The sequence below is a fragment of the Rhinolophus sinicus genome, chromosome 17 (assembly GCF_057876585.1).
Source record: "Rhinolophus sinicus isolate RSI-liver-muscle chromosome 17, RSI-T2T, whole genome shotgun sequence".
NCBI lineage: Eukaryota > Metazoa > Chordata > Mammalia > Chiroptera > Rhinolophidae > Rhinolophus > Rhinolophus sinicus.
In genome coordinates, this window is record NC_142517.1 from 26,547,076 (window position 1) to 26,569,224 (window position 22,149).

At 41.7% G+C, this 22,149-nt stretch overlaps 1 protein-coding gene across 3 annotated transcripts in view; it reads left to right on the forward strand.

Moving 5' to 3' along the window:
* KCNAB1 (potassium voltage-gated channel subfamily A regulatory beta subunit 1) overlaps nt 1-22,149 on the forward strand; it is a 367,955-nt gene that overhangs the window by 256,738 nt on the left and 89,068 nt on the right. For all 3 annotated transcript variants that reach the window (XM_019731967.3, XM_019731968.3, XM_019731969.3), the window contains exon 2: nt 4,077-4,120. In XM_019731967.3, coding sequence (XP_019587526.1) covers nt 4,077-4,120 — 44 coding nt within the window. The remainder of the gene's footprint in view (nt 1-4,076; nt 4,121-22,149) is intronic.

The window sequence follows — 22,149 nt, forward strand, 5'->3', positions numbered from 1 at the left end:
GCTATTCTTCTGCTTTGAGCATCTCTGATTTGTAAAGGAACCGTAACAGTCAGACTGGCTTGTGATGCTGTGCCGAAGTGACGCTTGATTTCAGTTCTCACCACTCCATTATGGCCTTAACATCAAAAAGGGCCTGATGGATGCTCCACAAAACAACACTAGAATTACATTTAATGCCTCTGCCATGGAACTAACCACTGTTCTAAAATAAACTCAGCCGATTATTCACGAAGTAGATAGTCCTTCCTTCGGAAAGAAAGGAATATGGTGATGGAAGGAGAACTGACTCTGGGTGGTGAACACACAATGTGATATATAGATGATGTATTAGAGAATTGTACACCTGAAGCCTATGGAACTTTAGTAACATTTCTCACCCCAATAAACTTTAATTAAAATATATACATATTTCCACATGAGGATGCAAGGTGGCAAAACTGTATTTTATCGTGTTTTAGTAAACAAAATTATGACATAGAGGACAATAAATTAAGTGGAAATTCATGGTAAAAAAAAAAAAAAGAAAAGAAAGAAAGAAATACGACATTTGAGTTCTGAGAAGCTATATCCCTTCTCCAGATAACTCTTTACTGAAGCTTTGATTTAAGATTTAGGATTTCCAAAATTTGACTATCAAAGCCAAATGTCCCATGCCCCCACACTGATGTCATTCATTTCTAATATTAGCAGCAGAGCAGCTCAGGTTCACCTGGGGAAGAAGCGCTTTTATTTTGAGTTAAACAGGAGCAGATACTAAAAATGAACACAGTGAGACTTCCTTCTGGTATATCTGACACAGATAAACTAGGTAGAGCAGTGCAATGAGACTAGTATTTTGAATAAAATGGGAAAGGAATCTAATCTAATTGAAAATTTGATGTGCTTACAGAATTTTTACATTGTCCCAATTGTGCAAACGCTGAGGAATTAAGAAATAAAATGAAAAATCTATAAAGTTGTTTTGTTGTACAATGTCACTCAAGATCATAAAGTGTTCATGAAAATTCCATATGGATGAGATAAAGAAGGTTCCAGAGCATCTGTTATAGCCCAGCATGATGGTATAAACTTGGCCCTTATTTTGTGGTACAGCTACACAAACAAGCTTTGGATGATATATGTTGTATTTATTAGATCAAATGCATCCGGTATTTGGGCTCTTATTACCCAGCCGAGCGTAAATGGATCAGAGTCGCTGGACACTGGCCATGTCTCCTGTTAGTATTGTGCAGACAGAAACATGAGCAGGAGGATGCAGATGTGACATTTAGAAATTGGTGCTGGGATTCCAGTCCCTGAACTGGAGGGAACTAGCTCCTCCTACCTTCTCCATCTGCAAAATGAGAGGCATTGACATGTGTTGAGAGGGATTACCGAGGTAGGAGTCTCATGAATAGTCTCAGCCCTGGACAAGGTCAGGGCAATGGACTTAGAGACCAGATACGGTTCATACACAGAAAAGGCCTCTCACTTTAAAAACAACCACCTGAGATTGGGACTGGGGTTAGGAGATCACTTCATAAATGTCTAACCACTATGCTAATATAAAATAGTATTGAATATCAACTATAATTGAAAATTTAAAAATAAGAAGAAGAAAGAAAATAAATATAAACAGCCATTTGACTATGGTAGCCATTTCATGTAGAGGGTGAAGCTATTTAGAGAAAGAGTTAAAGGAAATAAAAGCTCCAAGGCTCAATGTGGGACCTATTACCACTGTATCAATATTTGTCTTAACCAAACTTTTCTTACAGTGCAAAATCTTCTAAGGCTTTCATTCCAGAAAAGCTGGCCTTGGTGTTTAAACAGCTGTGATAGCAAGATGGGCCATGAGTAGTACTTGCTACTTTGCAGTTTGTTTTTGCTGACAATTCTCAAGTTTATCAAGTGGGGTCTTCCAAACCCATAGCAGAGTGATCATTGCCTTCCTATGTCACTGTCATAAGGAAAATAGGGCAGGTCTCCCCATCTTGGGTGTGGAGATGTTGCTCAGTGACCACCTTGCCCTATTGGAGTTTGTGAGAAAAATGTCTTGCTCTGCATAGTTTTCTGCACCAAGTCCCTCCTCCCTGTTCTCAGAATCACAGAAAGATATTAAAATGACCTGAAAATCCTTACCTGGATCTTCTTCCATGACACCCACATAATTATGCAAATACAAGCGTGAAATAGCATCCGCCTTCCTTTTACACCCAAAGACGTCCACAGAGGCCATATCCTGTTCTATTGTAACGACATGGTTGCCTTACTGTGCCCCTCAGAAAAAGGTGAGAGGGTAGAGCCCTGTGCCTTGTTCCTCTCCTATCCCTGTGACCTGGACATTGCCTGGAACGTGGTCACCTCCCCATACATCTTTACCGATTCATCAGTGTTGGATATCTCTATCTGGAGGACTGTTGTGTACATATACTTGCTTTTTTTGTTTTGGTGTAGTCTCCTTTTATTCTCCCCACTATATAGCTTTTGCCATAGATCAATAGACTTAGACTAAAAGATCTTCTGGCTACACATCCTAGAGTTTTCCGAGAAACTACTAAATGAACAATATTTTATGCAAATTATTTTCATGGGAGAGGTTCGATTTATTTTTATCCTATTGAGTAACGTAGTTCAAAATATTTTCCACACACACCTTTATGCAAGAGCCTCCTTCCAGGTGGATATATCTAATTCATATGGGAAAATCTAGCACTATGCCTGTGAGAGGGTGAGCAGAGTTAGAGATCACAAAAAAGAATTATACCTTGCATTTGTGTACTGAGCAATACTTTTAGCATACATTACCATGTTCTGTCCCCACAACAGTGATGCTGGATGAATGGGATAGGCATTACTATCCCATCCTGCTCAGGATGAAAATGAATGCCGGAGGAAGGAAGTGATTTCTCCAAGGTTATCGAGCTAGTTGCCACAATGGGATAGAAACTTGATGGTCTTTCAACTTTCAACTCTTTGCAATGTGGACTGTGCTATGAAATTCAATGTGTTGCTTAGGTGGCGTTTTATAAACAAGAATAACAACAAGCAGAGAAAAGAAATCAATGCAAAAATGAGAACACTGATTACTAACTCTAAAGAAGCCAAACTGTGGAAGATCAAGGCAAGGCCTGGAGGAGCTGAGCTGTGCAGCATCCGGAAAAGTCTGTGTGTGCTGTTTTGTTTTGGGCGGGAGGGAAATAGTGTTCTCTGAAGAGCATCTGATCAGATAGTAAGAGACCTAATTGTCTACCATGTTTCAATTATTTAAGCTTCACCGCCTCCCGTCGAGCCCCTACAAAATTCTATGAAGCATCCCCTCCCTGAGAATTTGATTCCTTCTCTGACGGCAGTTAGGCAGATGACAGGAAGATGAGTTGGGTCTGGGTCTCCATGGACAGATACCTTACAATGCAGACCACAGCGCCTAGTTCTCGCCCTCTTTAGAGAGTGGAACTGTATTTTCTTTCTCTGATAGACTTTAAGGGTTGAAAAGCAAAGGTGTTGATGAGGAAAAGAAGAACCATTTTAAAAGGATTATTTAACCTTCTTATGTGGCATTTTATAAAAATAATGATATAACTTAGCTTAAATAGCCTAAAGGATTTTGTTATTTTAATAATCCCCATCCACTGGTAATAATACTATGTTGTAGAAGTCAGTTACTAAACTAACAACTATTTATTAAGGGTCCACCGTGTGTCAGGCTCTGTTGATGAATAATGAATGAATAATAATACATGACTGGTTGGTGAATAAGGTACAGACCCTGCCCTCAAGGAACTCACCTTCTAGAAAGAGAGAGAAAGACAACTTGTAAACAAACTAATAAAAACTGTCATTCGGGGCTGCAAATCTGCGTCTGGTGGGGACATTTGTTCTTGCGCTGAGCCTAAGCACATTGGAACATCCTAGCGCCCAAATGGAGATGAGAGAGAAACTCTCCCCCACCCCACAGCCTGTGTCTGGGGCTTTGCGTCTGCCACGACTCTAGTCAAGCACAATGTTATCCAAAGTGAGATATAATATTCATGGTTAAATGTACACAGTTTCAGCTGAGGAAACGCTGACCATGTGTTGCTTTATTTTTATTCTAGGAATCTTGGAAAATCAGGACTCAGAGTTTCTTGCTTGGGTCTTGGTAAGTACTTGGGGTATCATGTAGGGTAAGCTGGGAGGTGGGAGGTTAGGGAGGATACGAAGGAGTGATTGGGGTGCATGGTGACCCGTTCTAAGGTGAGAAAGGATTTCCTGATCAGCGTCGGGCCACTTCTCTTTCCGAGCCTTTCCTGCCCAACGCAGCCCTCTCTCTGTCAGGCCCACGGAGCCACTATGTTCATGATGCCTTATGGGGTCTCATCAAAGAGAAAGAAATCTGATATTAGAGCACAGGCTAGAGGGAGAGGCTCATGTGTTATTCCCTTTAGCAAGTGTGAAGGACCTCATCGGATGCATTTGTTTGCTCACCTCACCTGCGTCACCTGAACTTTTTCCATCCTTATTTTCCCTTTGCCTAATTGCTTGACTTACTTTTCTATATTGTTATGTACTTTAGTTTTATAATCTACTTTAGATACTTTGGGGACAAGGTGATTTTATATTTATATATGTAAGTTGGGAGGAAGGTTTCTTGACCCATGTTGAATGAAAGGGATGATAGTGAATGAATGAGATTGTGACAACGAATTCTGCCTCCTTTCACTGTATTTCAAAGATACTAAGGTTATTGATGGCTAAGTTTTTTCTGACTCTTCCTAATGCTCTAATTTGGGAGGTAAGGGTGGTTTTTGTTCAACGTAAGTCGAAGGGAATGAGACATTTGCTTAATTTACGGCTCTGATCTTGTTACCATTTACTTTTATTTGAAAGGAGATTCACTATCAGGGAATCTCACTATCAGGAGATTCACTAACCTTAGTTTTATGTGAATGTGTTTATGGTAAACAATTATTCACTCTCCATGGAAAGAAACTACCTATAAATATAAATTAAGGAACATAATGATTTAAGAAAACATAAATTTAAAAATATAGTAAAAAACAGTCATTGACCAATTATCTCATAGAGTCAGTATCTATGACAGAAAATAATTTAGTCAAAAGTACATAGAAAACTCAACCAAGGCCCTTAACACCAAAAACATTCAGGTGTCCCTGAAGTGCCACATGTAAATGAGTCTCTAGAGGGTGGACAACAGTTTTTTTTAAACCCCCACATGCGAAAGCTGTAGGTAGTTGGGTGACTTTGAAACAGACGTGATTCAGGAGCAACAAGTCCTGCTTTGCGCTTCAAGCTTTTCTGAGCGCCTGAACACGTACGATAAGACACTGAATGAGAAATAGGAGGAAACAAGGAAGTTTATGGGCTGATTGGCTTCATTCAAAACGGGTAACAAAGCTTGACAGCATGAATAAGAATTCTTTAAGAATTTTTCTGAGCTGCCTCTGTAAGCCAGAGGAGACAAAAAAATTCAGAGAAAGGAATAATAAACCTGCCTTAGATAGTTTGTCAGGCTCTGCAGACCCCAGCTGTGAAATCCAGGGGGCAGGTTTATTGCTGTAGGCTTGGGATGTCAGCGGAGTCACAGCTCATGTTCAACTGAGGTTTCGGAAAGTAAGTATTCAGTGTTCCAAGCAATCACAAGACTGTAGATGTCTTTTATGGAAATGCTCTAAAGTTCATAGCTAAAGCTAATGATTCTGACTCTCTTCTCTGTCAGAGGACAGGCTGGGAGAATTTCTTGCTCTGCCATCTTTCCTTTTGATAAACTAAGAGTATGTGTAAATAGGAGCAGGTAGGTGAAGTAGCTTGAGGATGAACTGAAGAGACAGCTGAAGGAACATAGTTCTGCCAACAAGAGAAAGAGGGGAAAATATTAAGTGGCCAAACCCACTTGTGGGTTGCTGTGATTGGCCTCGTTTATAAATACACTGACCACTACTGGTAAGACCCAAATTCAAAGAAACTTGTGGGAAAGGAGTAAATCCATCCAAAATCCACTAGATGGAGGTAGGATCATCTTCTGAGAGAGGAAGAGTAGAATTTATGTATTCATTCATTCATTCATTCATTCATTCATTCATTCATTCATTCATTCTCAGCAAGCATTTAGGAAGCCAGTCATTGTGCTGGTTACAGGAGATGCCAAGATGAAAGCAGGGACCCTCCTGTCAGATTGCTCCCAGCTGATAGGAGTCAGGCCTGTAAAAATAGACAATGCATTTGGCAATACCATCATGGAGAGTCCTGGGTGAACCAAGCAGCAAGGAAAAGCTCCTGGGGAATTTGGATGCAGGAGTTGAAACTTAAAGGCAGTCATCAAGTGGAGAAGGAGGTGGAAAAAGAGGGCAAAGAACTCAAGACAGAGGGAGCAACACGAACAATAGCTTGGAGCGAGTATTACGGGGCAGGAGGAACTTGGGGAAACATTAGTGTACGTGTAGAATATTGTGAATGCAAGGTGTTCGGGAACCAGAAGAAATGAGTCTGGAAGGAAAGCGAGGCCTGATCGGGAAAGCCCTTGTTTGTCTTTCTAAGGCATTTAGCTCTTGTTCTCTGGTATTCCTCCACGTCCTATGGTCTCCCGGACATCCCCAGGTCTCAGGGAACTCTTGGGGGATGAGGGACAGGCAGGGCTCCACTCTCTCTACTTTCCTCCTTCCATTGCCACAGCATCCTTCAAAGTAACTCCACTTTTTCCTAAATGTAAATATAAAAAATTTTAATGTAAATTTAAATGCACAATTTTAAATGTAAATTACAAATTTTTAAATATAAATTTAATTTTTTAATATGATAGGTAATCAATGACTATTTTTTAGAGCAGTTTTAGGGTCACAGCAAAACTGAGCAGAAAATACAGAAAGCCCTTCCACCACGTACACGCAGCTTCCCCCACTGTCTCCACCCCACAACAGAGTGATCCATTGGTGACAGCCCTGCATCGACACGTCATCATCACCCAAAGACTATAGTTTACATTAGGCATATGTATCTCTTGATGTTTTACATTCTGTGGGTTCAGACAAATGTATAATGGCACGTATCCACCATTATAGTATCAGACAGAGTGGTTTCACTGCCTTACAAATCCTCTGTGCTCTGCCTTTTCGTCTCTTCCTCTCTCCTAATCCTTGGCAACCGCTGATCCTTTTACAATCTCCAAGTTTTGCCTTCTCTATAATGTCATATAGTTGGAATCTGACAGTATGTGGCCTTTTCAGATTGGCTTCTTTCACTGACGGTAGTAATATGCATTTAAGTTTCCTCCATATCTTCTCATGGCTTAGTAGCTCTTTTTAGTGTTTCATATTACATTTTGAAGGGGGGTGAAGGGAAGGCATCCTTCTGCCAAAGAAAAGTTTAAAACTCTGGAGCCATTTAAAAACTTGGATCAGGAGGAGGACATGATCAAACACATTAGGATTGTTTTCCGGGAGCTATTCGAAGGCTAGATTAGAGGGGGGAAGGGTTGAAACTGGAGATTGGGAGATAAATTAGGAGTCAGACAATGAGATGGTGATATCAAAGATGGACAGAAAGGATGTGATTATCTAGGAGGAAGAATAAACAGGACTTGGTGACCTTGGGATGCAGAATGTGAGGTCTCCCTGAGCAGAGGGTGCCTGGATTCCTGGATGGGGCACGTGGGTGGACAAGCTGAAATCTCAGGAGGAAATGCAAGAGAGAGCAATAGAGGCAGGAGGATCTGGAGAAGTGGGAGCGTTTTGGGGGAATGGTGATCAGAGAGCCTGTGAACCTCTGGTTTCAGATACCCAGACGGCATGGGGAGTGCTGGAGAGAACTCTGGGCTGGAAACAACAACCCCGGAACTTCTAGCAATGGTGACCCCAGGGTTGTCATTGAGATCACTGGCAAATACAGAGAACTGAGATATTTGCACAGGTTTAGGACACCCACCTTGTGGGGTTTGCCAGACTGCTTGCTCCCCGAGAGCAAAGACCACCTGTTTTTTCTACACCGTTGTTGCACCTTTAATAGATCATGGTATCGGGCAAGCAGTAGGTGCTCAAAAATATTTAGTGAATGAATGACTGGATAGATGGATCAATTGCTGAGGAATGACAAAAAGTGCACTGGGTAATAGTGAAGATCCTGCAGAAGTCAGAAATCATGAATTGCTGGGCTGCAGCCAGCTCAGTTCTTTGGTTTTCTTCAGCAGCACTTCAATGCAGAAACAGAGAGGGCCTCATGGAGGTGGGAGGTGGGGAGAGGAGAGAGAGAGAGTCCCAGCATCGAGGATTGTCCCCAAAACGAGTCAGGGACCAGGAGGTCTACTGCATATACTGTGCCATGGAGTCTAGGCTGGGTTGGCTCTGGCTTTCTCAGCAGGGCTCTCCTGTAGTTAGAAAGAGACACCTGACTGCGCTCTGAGTTGCTCCACAAAGTTTCACATGAGGAGCAGGAGACCTGCCTGATTCTTGCCATGGAGGCGATACACCGCAGTGGGCAGCTGCTCCTACAGGCGCTTGAAAAGGGCTGACTTTACCCTGCACTGTTTTACACAAACCTCCAGGCTGTAATTCCTAGGTAGTACAAACTGACTCCAGGATTATTAAGTCTCATGTTCTTCTATGCAGCCCTTTCCCACTTCATCTTGAAAAAATGAAGCCCTAAAGGAAAATATGTAACACCTTGAAGAACACGAGTCTCTTCAGAGCCATTTCTTCTCACCACAGAATTATCTGTGGTGCTTTTAAAAATGCAGATAAGCGGTCTCCACCCAGACCTTTGGAATCATAAGCTCCCAAGGCGTCCCAGACTCAAGTGTTTGTAAAAGCCTGCGCCGATGATTTGGTGGCAGTGCAGTGTTGGAACCTGTTGCCCTCACCAGATGGAGAACTGGTATCTGGTGAGCCGGTCGGTGCCAGAGCAATGATTTCTACCTACCAGGTGGCCGCGGCCTCCAGTCCTGGCCGCTGGGGTTTGCCAAGTCATTTCCACCTGAACCGTGGCCTCCAACAGGAAAATCTGCCCAGCTCAGGGCTGGCCTCTGGTTTCTCTGGAGCTGAAGTCCTGAGAAGGTTCCTGGGGCAGGCAAATTGAGCTCAATCCCCTTCCATTCCATGACTGCCACCTTTGTCCATATTGCCTTATGCCCTTCCCTAACCAAGGGAACCTTCTAGAGCAAAAGCAGTGAATCTTAAGAATGGACTGTGTGGGCTTCTTTGTAATGTATTGCATATGTGCAGCAGACACTCCTGGCTCGTCTCCCTCTGCCTTGGATATGCTCTCACTGCACTAAATATTTTGACACTAGGAGAACATGACATGAAATATTTAACACGGATGGTATTATTTTTGTGACACCCTTTGTGACTGTCATCCTTATTGCTGAGGCTAATGCACACCAGTTCCCTCACTTATTATTACAACGACATAACAACAATAGTATTTATAAAGGGCCTCCAAGACTCTGGAGAAACAATTTTAAAAAGTGCAATTTCTTCCCTGAGAAAGTTTATTCATTTTTCTGCATAACAGAGTGCCCTATTTTAAGACCAAAATACTCACAGAATTTAAATGCTGCATGAATATTAAACATATAACATGAGAGTTTGGGCTTGTCACTTTTCCTGGAAAGTCTACCTTGAATAAGCATCATGGTGCACACCCATTAAAAATGAGCAGGCGTTTGTATTTTACAAAATTATTTAAAAATGTTTCTCCCTCATTTCCTACTTTCATGGATAAAAGAATTGCTGATAACCTGGCTGCCCTCTGAATTACCAATGACTGCTGCCCACGCGCCTTGGCCGTCCCTCGTGGAGTCTATTAGGTATAGTGGGAGGCGAGAACAGCAGCCTGATGTGCCACGCATGGTCAGAGCTAGGGCTCAAGGGAAAACTTGAGAAGAGAAAGCAGAGGAGTCTAAAACAACCCCTTGTGTACACAAACACACACACACACACACACACACACACACACACACACACATCTCATTGCCCTCAGTGCAGTTGTAAAGGGACAATTAGCCTTCATTTGCTAACCTGGGATTCAAAAATGACACAAATGGTTGCAAAGCTATTGAGTAGCAGGGGAGAGAGGGTCCTCCCAGAGCCAGATGTGGGCAATTTGCTGAAACGGATAATAATTTATAAACATGGTCTGAGAGTTATGAGAGGGAGAATTAGTCCTTTCAGTCACCACTCCTTTTACAGACGAGAAAAACAGAGTCTGAAAGAAGGGAAGTGGCCAAAGCCAGTGGTAGAGACAGCGGAACCCTTGTATTCCAGCCCCTGGCCCCTCCACCAGCCACCTGGGTCCCCACCACCCCATCTACATCCAGCTTCCAAGTGCTCACAGCCACTGCTGTTATCTGCCACTCTTTGTGTCCTCAGCTTCCTCTTTTAGGGACATAAATGGCTGGACCAGCATGTAAGGCCCCTTCCAGCTCTAATAGCTGTGATGTGCGCAGCAATGAAACTCAGCATGACTCCAGGGTGGCAGCTGGTTAAAAATGCCTTTATTTTAGAACTAGAAAATGTCAGAACCTGAATGACTCCTGGCGTCACTCTCCAGAGTGAGGGAAGACAAAGACCCATCAAAGCTCCACAGATGGAATGGGGGCCAGAATCTGTGTCCTGTGACCCAGGATCAGGTGTGATTTCCCTATGAGATTTCAAAGTAAGGATGCAAGTGAGTGCCCTGACGGAAGCTCCCACCTCCAGGCTTGCCCTTCTGTGCACACTGCCTGTGCTACAGGAAGTCCTGCCATGGGTGGCTAGCTGTACTCAAAGCTGCAGCCTGACTAACACACACTTTGTGTGCATGCGAGCCTGTTCCTGTTGTTTCCCCAAAGTTTGCCCTGAACACTCTATGTTGATAAAGATCACCTTTATAAGATCATTTTTCTAAACCCTAGGCAGCATGAAAACCCGAGGGACAGTTTTACTATTTCAATCAACAGTGCAGTTGAGCTCCTGTAGGAGTGAGGCTACACACGAGGAAATCAGTTGGGGTGCTACCCTCCTGTAAAGCGGGGCTCCACCTCTGGTGTGCTCGTGTTAAAACAGTGCAGGGCTGTGGGGAGACACCTCCGGGAGGGTGGCATAAATGTCTGAGGGGTGCTCTGCTGTGGGTAAGCACACAGAGGAGAAACGTGTGGAGATTATACATATGCCTTAGAGGCCTTAGCTGGACAGAGTTAGGAATAAAATCTCAGTTCTTTTTAGGTTTATCAAGTGTGAATCAATCAGAAGACTTCTTGAGTAAGTGAACAGAAAACCCAGCTCAAGGCAAAGCAAAAACATCAGCTTAAGCAAAAACAGAAATTTCTAGTCTCACGTAGGAGAATTTCTAGGCTCACATGCACTGTGGATGCGTATGGCTGATCCATGGGTCAGACTATGAGCTCTGCAAACCAGCGTTTGGTTCCATTCTCGGGCTGCCCTCAGAATGACAAGAGGGCCACAGTGGCTTCAAGCCTCATATACCCTTGGCTCTGACGGGCTTGTGTATCCATCTTGAACCAATCACTGAAAGATTTCAGTCAATCAAGAACTACTCTTGAAGCTGGAGGACAGTTTAAATCTACCGCAACCACAGAATGCAGATTCCCAAAGGAAAGTTACAGTGCTCTTGCCTAAAGAGCTCTGAGCTCCTGTGCTCTGAGTTAAGATGAAAAGATATCCCTGGGTCCTGAAATCCCTTCCCCCCTAGTTTAGCTTATCAGAGCCTTTTCTGAGTCACTGATAGCCCAGGTTGAAATTAAAGCTCTCCCAGCCTGTTCTAGAGCATGATGCTCGGTTTGGTGGGTCAGCTCATGAGGTCAGTGTCTGATACCTCAGTTTGCCTAATTGAGAAAATTTTCCTCTGCAGGGTAAATATGTAGCTTTGCATTTTTAATATACTCTCTCCTGTACATTTTCCCTATAATCTTGAAGGATCCGTGAGACTGAGGCTCATTTACAAATAGAAGCTTCATCCCAATACCTGGACGATGAAAATATGCAAAGGAGGACCTCCAAGAGAGCAAAGCAGAAAATACCAGCAATGTGCATTTTACATGTGACAATTAATTACAATGAGAGGAGGAAGAGGCTACCTAACATGCAATTATAGAAAATTGGTGATGAGGTAATAAGCAGGAGACAAATTAGAGCTGACAGCGTAACCACAGGGATTACTTCAGGGTGAGGAGAAGGAAACAGGAAGATAGAAGTCCTGGTTTCGCTGTTTGTGGTGACTTGAAACGAGCTTTCTGTGGGACTTTGTCATGTTTCTTCTTAGTCTCGACCGCCCCTGCTGATGGTGCATTCATCTCCCACTCTCTTTCCTTTTCCCCTTACTGAGCAGAAACAGTAGCCCAACCTGGTCAAGCTGTGGGTTTTTGTTTTGTTTTGTTTTTTGTTGTTGTTTTTTTGAGTTATCATCATTTTTATTTATATTTTTATTTATTTAGTTAGTTTTATTAGTTTCAGGTGCACAAAACAATGTAATAGTTAAACATTTATCATTTATATCCCTCACACAGTGACAACCCTCCTCCCTCCATCTATTAACCCCTCTGACATCCCATACAGACATTACATTTCCTCTCTCTATTCCTAATGCTGTACTCCACTTCTTGTAACCATACATACATACATATATATAATATATATGTGTATATATGTATATATATATAATTGTAGTTGACATTGACATTCATTATTGTTCAGCTTCATATAAGTCAGACAGAGAAAAGACAAATACCATATGATCTCACTTATATGCGGAATCTAAAAAAAAGAATAAATGAATGAACTAATCAGAAACAGTCTCAGAGACAGAGAGGAAAAACTGAGGGTTGCGAGACAGGAGGGTGGGTGGGGATCAGGGGGACGATAAGGAGATTAGAAAGCACAGTCAGTAACCACAAGATGGCCACGGGGATACGAAAGTCAATTTGGGGAATGGAATCAAGCTGCTTTTAGCAGTGATATTCCTAACTGCTGGTTGAAGAGAGGAGGCAGGACGGGTCCTGCCACCTGTATCTGGAAGGCACCCTCTGTCTGGCTTCATCACCTGTCACACCATTCCCAGGGTCAATGTTCAGGAGCAGAGCGGCCACCTTCCCATTCAGCACCTTCCCAGGAGGGCTGGTTGGCTGCCCTGGCCCTGCTGGTAGATTTGTGGCCTTAGATTCCACTAGCATCTTCGTTTGTAAGGCCTTAAAGGGCAGAAGCTACAACTGACTCCATTGTCCCTGTAAAGCCTGGAATCTGGCACTCCTCTCATTCATGCATGTGTTTTTGGATTACACAAAAGTATGCCAGATGCTGTGCTGGGGAAAAGATGCACCAGTGCTCCAGCACCTGCCCTCACACAGCCTACATGGGGGTGGCAGGTGTGTGGGGGGGTGTGTGGCAGGGGCATGACCTGATTCCCAGGCTGGACTAGATCCTTGGTCTGTGTGTCCCCAGAGGACACCCGGCATTTGTTTTTTTGGTGATCGTTTCTTTAGCCCGACTTATTTCCTGCTGGATTGTCAGCTCAGCACACATGCCTAGATCAGAGCAGGTGCTTAGTATATTCTCCTTTGTGAAATGAACTAATAAGTCACTGTGTGGCTAGTGCTCTGAGAGAAATACAAGGTGCTAGGAGAACACCAATGAGAACGGCCTAAGATAGAGTTGGGGAGACCGTGGAAGGCTTCCTGGAGGAAGAGAGATCTGAGTTGGGTACAAAAGGACGAGTAAGGTGAAAAATAAACATGTCAAAGAGTAAACAAGTGAAAAAGCAGTTTAACAATGATGTGATAGAGGTAGAGAGACAGACACTGAAGTGAAAAACACAGAAATGGCATGGACCAGGAAGTGACCGGGGAGTGGGGGAAGTTGCTGGAGCAGTGGGATTTTGAAGCATGCATAGGAATCTGTCAGGTCAGCAAGACAAAGAAAACCACAGGCACTTCTTTTGTTGAATTTCCTACAAACCCCTCGCTGAGATCCGGGCTCTCCTGACCAAGAGTAGGAGAAGCCTCCTAAGGCCTGTACGGTAATTGTTGGAGGACTGATCTGTCGCCCCAGTGCACGGGGAGCTCCCTTACCATCATTCGCCACGTTGACCCCCACTATCTGGCATGGTTCTGGGGGATGATGAGAGCTCAGTGAATATTTTGTGAATGAATTGATCAATTTCAGGAAGAGAAGCAAGGAAGTCTAAATCAGCAGGGCCTGGAGAGGGACCTATATGGGAAAGAAAATGATGAGAGAGGACTTTGGAACGATTACAACGAATACTGGAGGCCATGCCATGAAACTTGGAATTTATTGGTTTTGTGATTGGGACTCTGAAGTATTTAACTCCAGGAATCACTTGCCCCAATGCATTTAAAGAAGCTCTGTTCTTTAAGGAAAAGGACAGAGGTAAATGGAAAATGAAGAAATGGCCAAATACAAATCAGACAATATGAACAAAAAGGAAGTGAAGTGGAGTTATAAAATTAAGAAACAAAGTAGGATCAGGCGAAGAAAAGATACAGCGATGAGAGGTGGTAATCGATGGAGTGAGGTCCCTGAGAAGGAGCAGGAAATGAGACCCAGATAATCAATCAGTGGAGAAATGAATCTTGGATGGGAGAAGGGACCCTCTTCCACAGTGACAGAAAGAAAGGAAGAAAAGATGGTGTTGTCTTAGTTTATGTTCCCTTAACTCTGGAACCAGAGGTGAGTGCCCATCCACCAGAGTGAAGGAGGTGGGGTGTTTGCATACCAGAGGGGTCCTCAGGTAGCTGGACACCCACGGGGAAGTGGGCAGGACATTAGTCGTGTCTGCTGTGGGGAGGTTGATAGATTTGGCAGCAGGAAGTGGAGGAGGTTATAGTTTGTTCGGTTTTATGTTCTCTGTGAAGCAGAAGGCATGGTTATCTGCTGACAACGAAGGAAGAGGGGTGGGATCTGAGGTTGAGAAAAGTAGGGCAAGTTTGAAATCTAAACAGTGGAGAAAAAAATGATTAGAAAACAGAGGACTGGCGGGCTCTATGCACAGTTACAGTAGACCAAGAATTTATAATGTATGGGTCTCAGCAGTCTGTGATTTTCTCCAGCACAGCTCAGCATCTTGGTTACAGGTAATGAGCAGCCAGATTGTCACATTCCTCCAGGGGTCGATTTTAGCCAGGCAGGTGCAATGACAGAAGAGTGAAATAATGCAGTTGAGAATAGGGCAAGAGAATCTTCTACACAGTGAACCATGTTACCCAACCTTTCTAACCTTTCTGGTTAAGGAAGGAATTGAAGACAGGGACTAGAGGACAGTGTGTGAGGAAGGCAACAGCACAAGATTAGCAAGAGTGAGAGATGATAGCACTTGAGGGCTAATATTCCAAATACATATATTTGGACTATGAATAAGGCACACCTCCACTCAAGTTTTCTTGTGTGGAAGCTCAGCTTTATTTTTTTTTAATTAAAGTTTATTGGGGTGACAATGATTAGTAAAGTTACATAGGTTTCAAGTGTACAATTCTGTAATACATCATCTATATATCACATTGTTGGCTCTGTTTTTTTTCACGGCAACTTTGTGGTCTTCTGTTTCTACCCCATCAGCATTTTCTACTGTCCATCTCATAGTCATCACCTGTCTTGCATACAATTTTTTTAATTGAGGTTTATACTTGGGAGTTTGCAATATTCAAGGAGTGCCAACTGTATGTAATTTCTATGTCGCTGTAACTTTCAGAAGAGTTTGCATTTTATTCAGATGCCTTGGTGGCGCCTCCGATTGACCCACTGGAGCTGTATGAGGAAGACAGTGGATTGTCAATTACCTCTGCTAAGAGAAGGACATTTTTTCAAATGCATTTATGTTTGTCCTTGGAATGAATTTTGTATTTCTATTTGCATATGGATGCCATAGACACGAAAACCTGTTAGTGGAAAATCAAGGATCACCTAGAGTTAATAAAATGTGTAGGAACAGTATAATGTCCTAGTAGCCCATCTCTGACTAAGCTTCAGTTAAGCTTTTAAATCTCCATATTGAATTAATCACTCTACATGGCACCATGGGAGAAATTCTGCCCTGACCTCATCAAGCTGATGTGTCTCACCTGTACCCTTTTCTATCAGGGTCGGTAGCCCTTATAATATTGTCCCAGAAAACGAGAATGCTGATGCTCTTTTTTATTCCACCTTTCCCCTCCCCCACTAAGCTATTTTTGCTACAGTCATCTACTGCCACTGGGATTTTTGCAGAGGTTTAATAATACCGATAAAATGAAGGGCAAATCACCAAAGAGAGAATCTTGAAAGAATAGTGTGTAATTCTTTATTTGGTCAGAGCTAAAGACCCTGTGAGGCATTACACTGTCCAGTTTGAAGTCAAGGCCTGTTAATCTTTTCTGAACGGTTCTTCAACCTCTGCCCCATACTTAATATCTCTCTTCCCACCACTCCAAGCTTCCCGTCATTCTGGGAGCTTGTAGAGGGATTGAGTCCATTCCAATGACGTTCTGATCACTGCCTAGACCAGTTTTGAACTCTGACTGCCATTACTCTCACATGGGGAGCTTTTAAAAAATACCTGTGCCTGAGCTCTTCCTCAGACACTAACCCAGAATCTCTGGGGTGGGGTAGGGCATCAGATCCCAGGTCAAGGAGCTCGAAAGTCTGCTTCCTGAATCCCCACCTGTGTTACTTCTTATCAGATGGCTGAGTCCACCATGGAGGCTTTGAGCACCTGAGAGATTTTGCAGATTTCTCAGGCAGCATGCAGAAGACAGAGCCAGTGACCAGGGGCATGCCACTTTTAGTGCCCAGTGCAAGAAGCAAGTGCCAGGCGGGGTCTTTGTTTTTCATTTAGCTTTGGTCTCCAATTAAAATTCAGAATTTTGGGTGTTTTAGTCTATTCATTACTCTCCATATGTCACTTCTGAACAATCCATAATAAATCATAGATTTTTCCTGTGCTATGTTAAGATGGGTATACTGTTAGAACTAATGCATTCTAAGTTCTAACTTTGGCAGTCTCTGGAAAAGTCATTTATTTTCCTATAGAATTTCTGCTACTTCACATACATCTCTTTGGAAGACAAGAAGGAAAGTAACATTTAGTGAGGACCTGTTGTGTACTTAGTACTGTACTAGACATACTCGTATGCTATTGAAATCATTAAGAACGTGGACTATGGAGTTAGACTGGCTGGACTCCAACCCTGGCTCAGCCACTCCCCAGCAAATAATCTCAAGTCACAGAGTGGTCGTGAGTTTCAAATGAGATAATGTCTGTAAAGTGTGTAGCACAGGGCCTGGCACAATATATTCTCAAAATTACGTCGGCTGGCATCATCATCATCTCATTTGGTTCTCACAATATTGGAGCAGGTATCATCCATTTTAGAGATGAGCCAAGTCTCAAAGGTGAACCTGTTTATCCACGGACATACTCAAGCTCAGGTGTGTCTGAAAGAAAATGGAAGTGCCTACTCTTCAGGCCTGTTGAAAAATAAGAGAAATAATTTCAGAATGTATTGCCTAGGATCTGAGAGATAGTTGACCTGCAAAACTGAGCTCTGTTCTTGGTATTAGAGGGACAGTGGTGAACAGACGGTCAGATTCCCTGTTTTTGTGGTGAGTAAGCTGAGATTTCCAGCCAAAGTTCAGGAACCGTGAAGCATGGTACATAGCAGATCTCTTAGTGGCATATTCTTTCCTAGTTATCAGACAGTTCTAATCCTTTGCAGTGAGTGGTCCCTAAGGTTCTTGACTAATCACAAAATGGTCAAAGGTGGAGAGTCACCAGGCCAGTGTCTTTGCTCCCTCAGGAGTTCCTTCTGGTAGCATTGTCCCTTGTTTCCTGAAACCAGGGCCCCTGCTGCTAACAGGAGTAACAAAATGCTATCACTGTTTTAAGATGGCAAATGCAAGTGTTATTCTACGATAATGACTCTCTGGATCCATGCCAACCTCCCAGCGATCCTCTGGAATGTTCTCTCACTGTGTATACTGGTGTGGTAACTGGGGGATACCCAGACCACTAACTCGTATAAAGCCACAAATGGATTGATTCAGATTAACATATTTCCAAGCAATGAATTAATGAAAAGAAGATCAGCAGTCAATAAAAGAGTTTATTGAACATTCCTTCTATGCTGATTATTTCTTCTCTGCTGGTCTTAAATTCATTCATTCATAAAACACTTAATAAACTCCTACTATGTACCAGGGCTGTTTTTTTTTTTTTGAATGGTTACCTATTTTTCTTTCTTTTTTTTTTTTTTTTTTGTCATGCGAACACTAAGATCTGCTCTCTTAGCAGATTCAAGTATACAGTATTATTAACTAGAGTCACCATGCTACATATTAGATCCCCAGAAATTATTCATCTTGTAAATGATAGTTTGTACCCTTTAAGTAACATTTCCCCATGTCTCCCACCCCCTCCCCAGTCCCTGGCAACCAATGTTCTACTCTCTAGTTTTAAGAGCGCAATTTTTTTAGATTTGACATATAAGTGAGAGCATACAGTATTTGTCTCTCTCTGTCTGGTTTATTTCATTTAGCATAATGTTCTCCAGGTTTATTCATGTTGTTGCCAATGGCAGGATTTCAGTTTTTTAAAAGCTGAATAATATTTTATCGTATGTATATATACCACAATTTCTTTAATCATTCATCTATCAACGGATACTTAGCTTGTTTTCATATCTTACCTACTGTTAATAATGCTATACCAGGTTTTATATAGACTCTGGGGACACAGAGATTATCCCAAAATGTTAGTGGTTTTGAAAATGTCTCAGGAAGACCTATCTTTCATATTTGAGAACAATCCAAAATATTGTTGATCTAGAAATGTAACTTTTCTATTCCTTGATGTCTTTGGCTACCTAAATTTCTGGATAACTTTCCATACACTATGTTGAAAATGGCATGATGGAAATTTTATTCCATCCCTATAAAATCAGGACTATTTGGTTATAATGCCATCACTTCCAGGCTAAAACCTGGTTGGGAACACCAGTGTTCAGATCAGGCTGCCAGGAGCTGTTCTGGACTTCCCATCTCCCATGCCATAATTAATGTTTCAGTATAATACAAAATATCATTTCAAAGCAGCATGACTCTATGTAGAGTTTTAATTAAATGGGATCTGCTAAGATTAAACATATACCAACATGGTTTTATGATTTAGGATTGCTCCGTTTTCTTCTTTAACATGATAAATTTCTACATATAATTACTGAAAAGGGAAGGTCTCTGACTCTTAGATAGAAATAGAGAGTCAGTTCTTAAATAAAATTTTTAAAAAATCCATGCATATTTCTATGGGAGCTGACAAAATACCTCATCTACTTGACATGGCTATGAATTTTCCATCAGGAAAAGGAAGTTACCATAGAATTTTTTTAAAAAGCTAAAATCATTAACAGTTGGTACCTATTAGTCACAGATAAAATAAATGAACCTTATATGTAAATCCATAAATCTACAGGGAAACATGGGAACTGGGTTAATTTGAACGTAATAGAGTTGGGAACTTTTAAAATCTTTAAGTTTTTACTAACTTACCCTTTATAGAGTTCCTCAGTTTTAATTTCTCTGCATTTCAAAATCTTCTCAGTCAAAAAGTAGGTGAATCATTTTGTATTTCTTCTGAGTTTTTATTAGTGATATTTAAAACTACAAACATCTTGAAGCTCATAGCCCAAGAGGTAGAATTTGAAAGGACTGTTGTAAAATATTTTTTATTCTTTTTTACAGTGTGTTATCCTTGTTTTCACTAAAAGTTTCTTTGCTTCACCATAGAATAAAAATTTATTTTCTGGAATACCTGGTAACCGTATGAGTACACACTGTTTTTTTCATACAGATACAACAGAGTTATTTAAAATTATTACTGTTTGCAGAGAATAACTCACTAAACCATCAGAAAGCATATCCCTGCACAAAGACAAAGATTTGACGTGAACTTTTCAGATATAAAAGAAAATGTAAAGGAAGTAATGTTGACTTTAAAACTTCTTGACATCAGTATTTTTCAGAGAGTTCTAGTCACAGTAACTTACTGTGGAAAAACAAAAGATAAATCCAAAAAAGAAATAAAAACATATTTGAACACATACTATCCAGGCCCTGTGCTAGGAGTTCACTGAAAAAACAACAAAACTTTCAATTTTAATAATAGATCCCATTTTAGAAGATACTGAAAATACTGTATTTGTTTAGAAAAACATAAAATGATATTTAGCCCTAATGTCCCACAATAGGTGTCTAATTTTATTCTAACACTGTGTTATTTCACCTGTTTAATTATTGTGTACATTTCTTATAGGAGTTCTTTCAAAGAACAAAATGAACAAGGCACATTAATGATACATGCTGGTTATAAATGCCCTGGAATCTTCATTGTAAGAAATAATTTTCAACATGTAAATATCAGTACAAGAAACTATGAGGAATTTTTACCAAGAAACTTAGAAAACACAAACACTGCCTCTTTTTCATATTCAAGAAGTAGGAAAAGCTATAATTTGTTAAAACTCTTGTTTATGAATGGATTTCCCCATGAAGTAATAAGGTTTAATAAAAAACCAACTTGCTTCTGATTATAAAAGTAATAATATTCATCTCAATAGTGTGGGCAAAACACTGAGAAGAAAAATGTATCTGAAAATTTGGGGGCCTTATTTTATTTTAAAATTTCCATAACAGGCCCAACATGCTAAATCGATCCAGTCAGGAGTCATACCTACATAAGGAAACTTAAGGTGCTTACGCCACGGATTTAAATTACTATACGAATATATTATTAATTCTAACATCTAAATGTGGGGAGTGGGTCATTGTTTTCTGAGGGAAGATTTAGAGCAGCGAGATTTCATTCCTATGCTGTGCTCACAAAGGAGTGTCTTATAGCACAAAACTGCCTCTTCTAAACTCGTCCCCATCCTTCATCCTGCTTCCGTCACCACTTCCCTGTCTTTAAACTTTACTAATCAGATTAATAGAGAAACAGAACAAAATGGTTCCAGGCAAATTTTCCCTGAAATGAATCTTAAAACAAAAATGGAACTGGTAGTATCCTTTGCACTTTAACTCAAAGAAAGAAGGAAAATATCAAATATTTGTACATTCTCTACAAAAATCACAAGAACCTAATGTCTATCCCAGCCATTCAACCCTCAAAACCTCAAGCCTACACATGGGCATTAAAAGGTGGTCCAGGGTCCAACTGTCCATAGGTTCTTCTGGGAAACCCAGCCAGCCAGCCCTACCCCAGCCTTGACTAACTTAAGACTGGGCTCCCCTCTGCTACTGCCTTGATCACTGGTACACCCTGCCCCAGATTCCTTCAGTGACACCCACCTCATTATTGCTCAGCTCTCAGCCTTGGCTCTGGGGTTCTTATGGTTTTGAGAGCTTACAGCCCAGGATGGCTCTGTGCATGGGGTCTTTTAGGAAGATAAAACCTGTCCTCAAGTGGAGTTGGGAGAAACTGGAAGCCAGGAGGTGACCCAGAGGAGTGAGGGCAAGTGTATGCCATTCTTCATCCATAGATGAGGCGGTTTGGGGGCAGAGATAGGTGTTAAGTTTATTATAAGGCAGGTTCAGTGATGGAGGCATTTGGCAGACGGAGGAGCATGGAAGATTCATGAAAGCGGGATATTGTTACAAGCATTGAGAGCAAACACTAGGCCGTACCATTTGGCTCAAGAGGATGGAGAGGGGTGAGGGAGGTATCATTACCAGAAAGCAGCATGGGGCTGGGAGAGACCATAGCCTTGGAGACCCCACCTCTAACCAGCTGCGGAAAGTCATTTCTCTACCACTCACTTCCTCATCTGTAAAATATGTAGAATTCTTCAGAGCTTGCAGAGTTGCCTGTAAATGGAAATTCTACTTGCACTTCACCTGCCTGAGAGCCCTCTTTGAGTCCACGTGTCCTTTGCCACTTTCTTGTCTAGTTTCATTGTGATTTTCAGCTCTTTATAAAGTGCAGGTGTCTTTATAAAGCACTCCCTAAATCCCCCAGAGTTTGAGTGGTTTTATTGGTTCTTGCAAGGAAAGGTAATCAAAGTAAAAATGAAAAGGCTAAGTTGTTATCACATTCATTACCTCAGGCCAGATGCTCATTAGCAATACACTAGAAGCCAAAAATGAAAGACCAAGTTGCAGCTTGAATCCAAAACTAAGGGCCAGGCTCTGTGGCAAACATCAA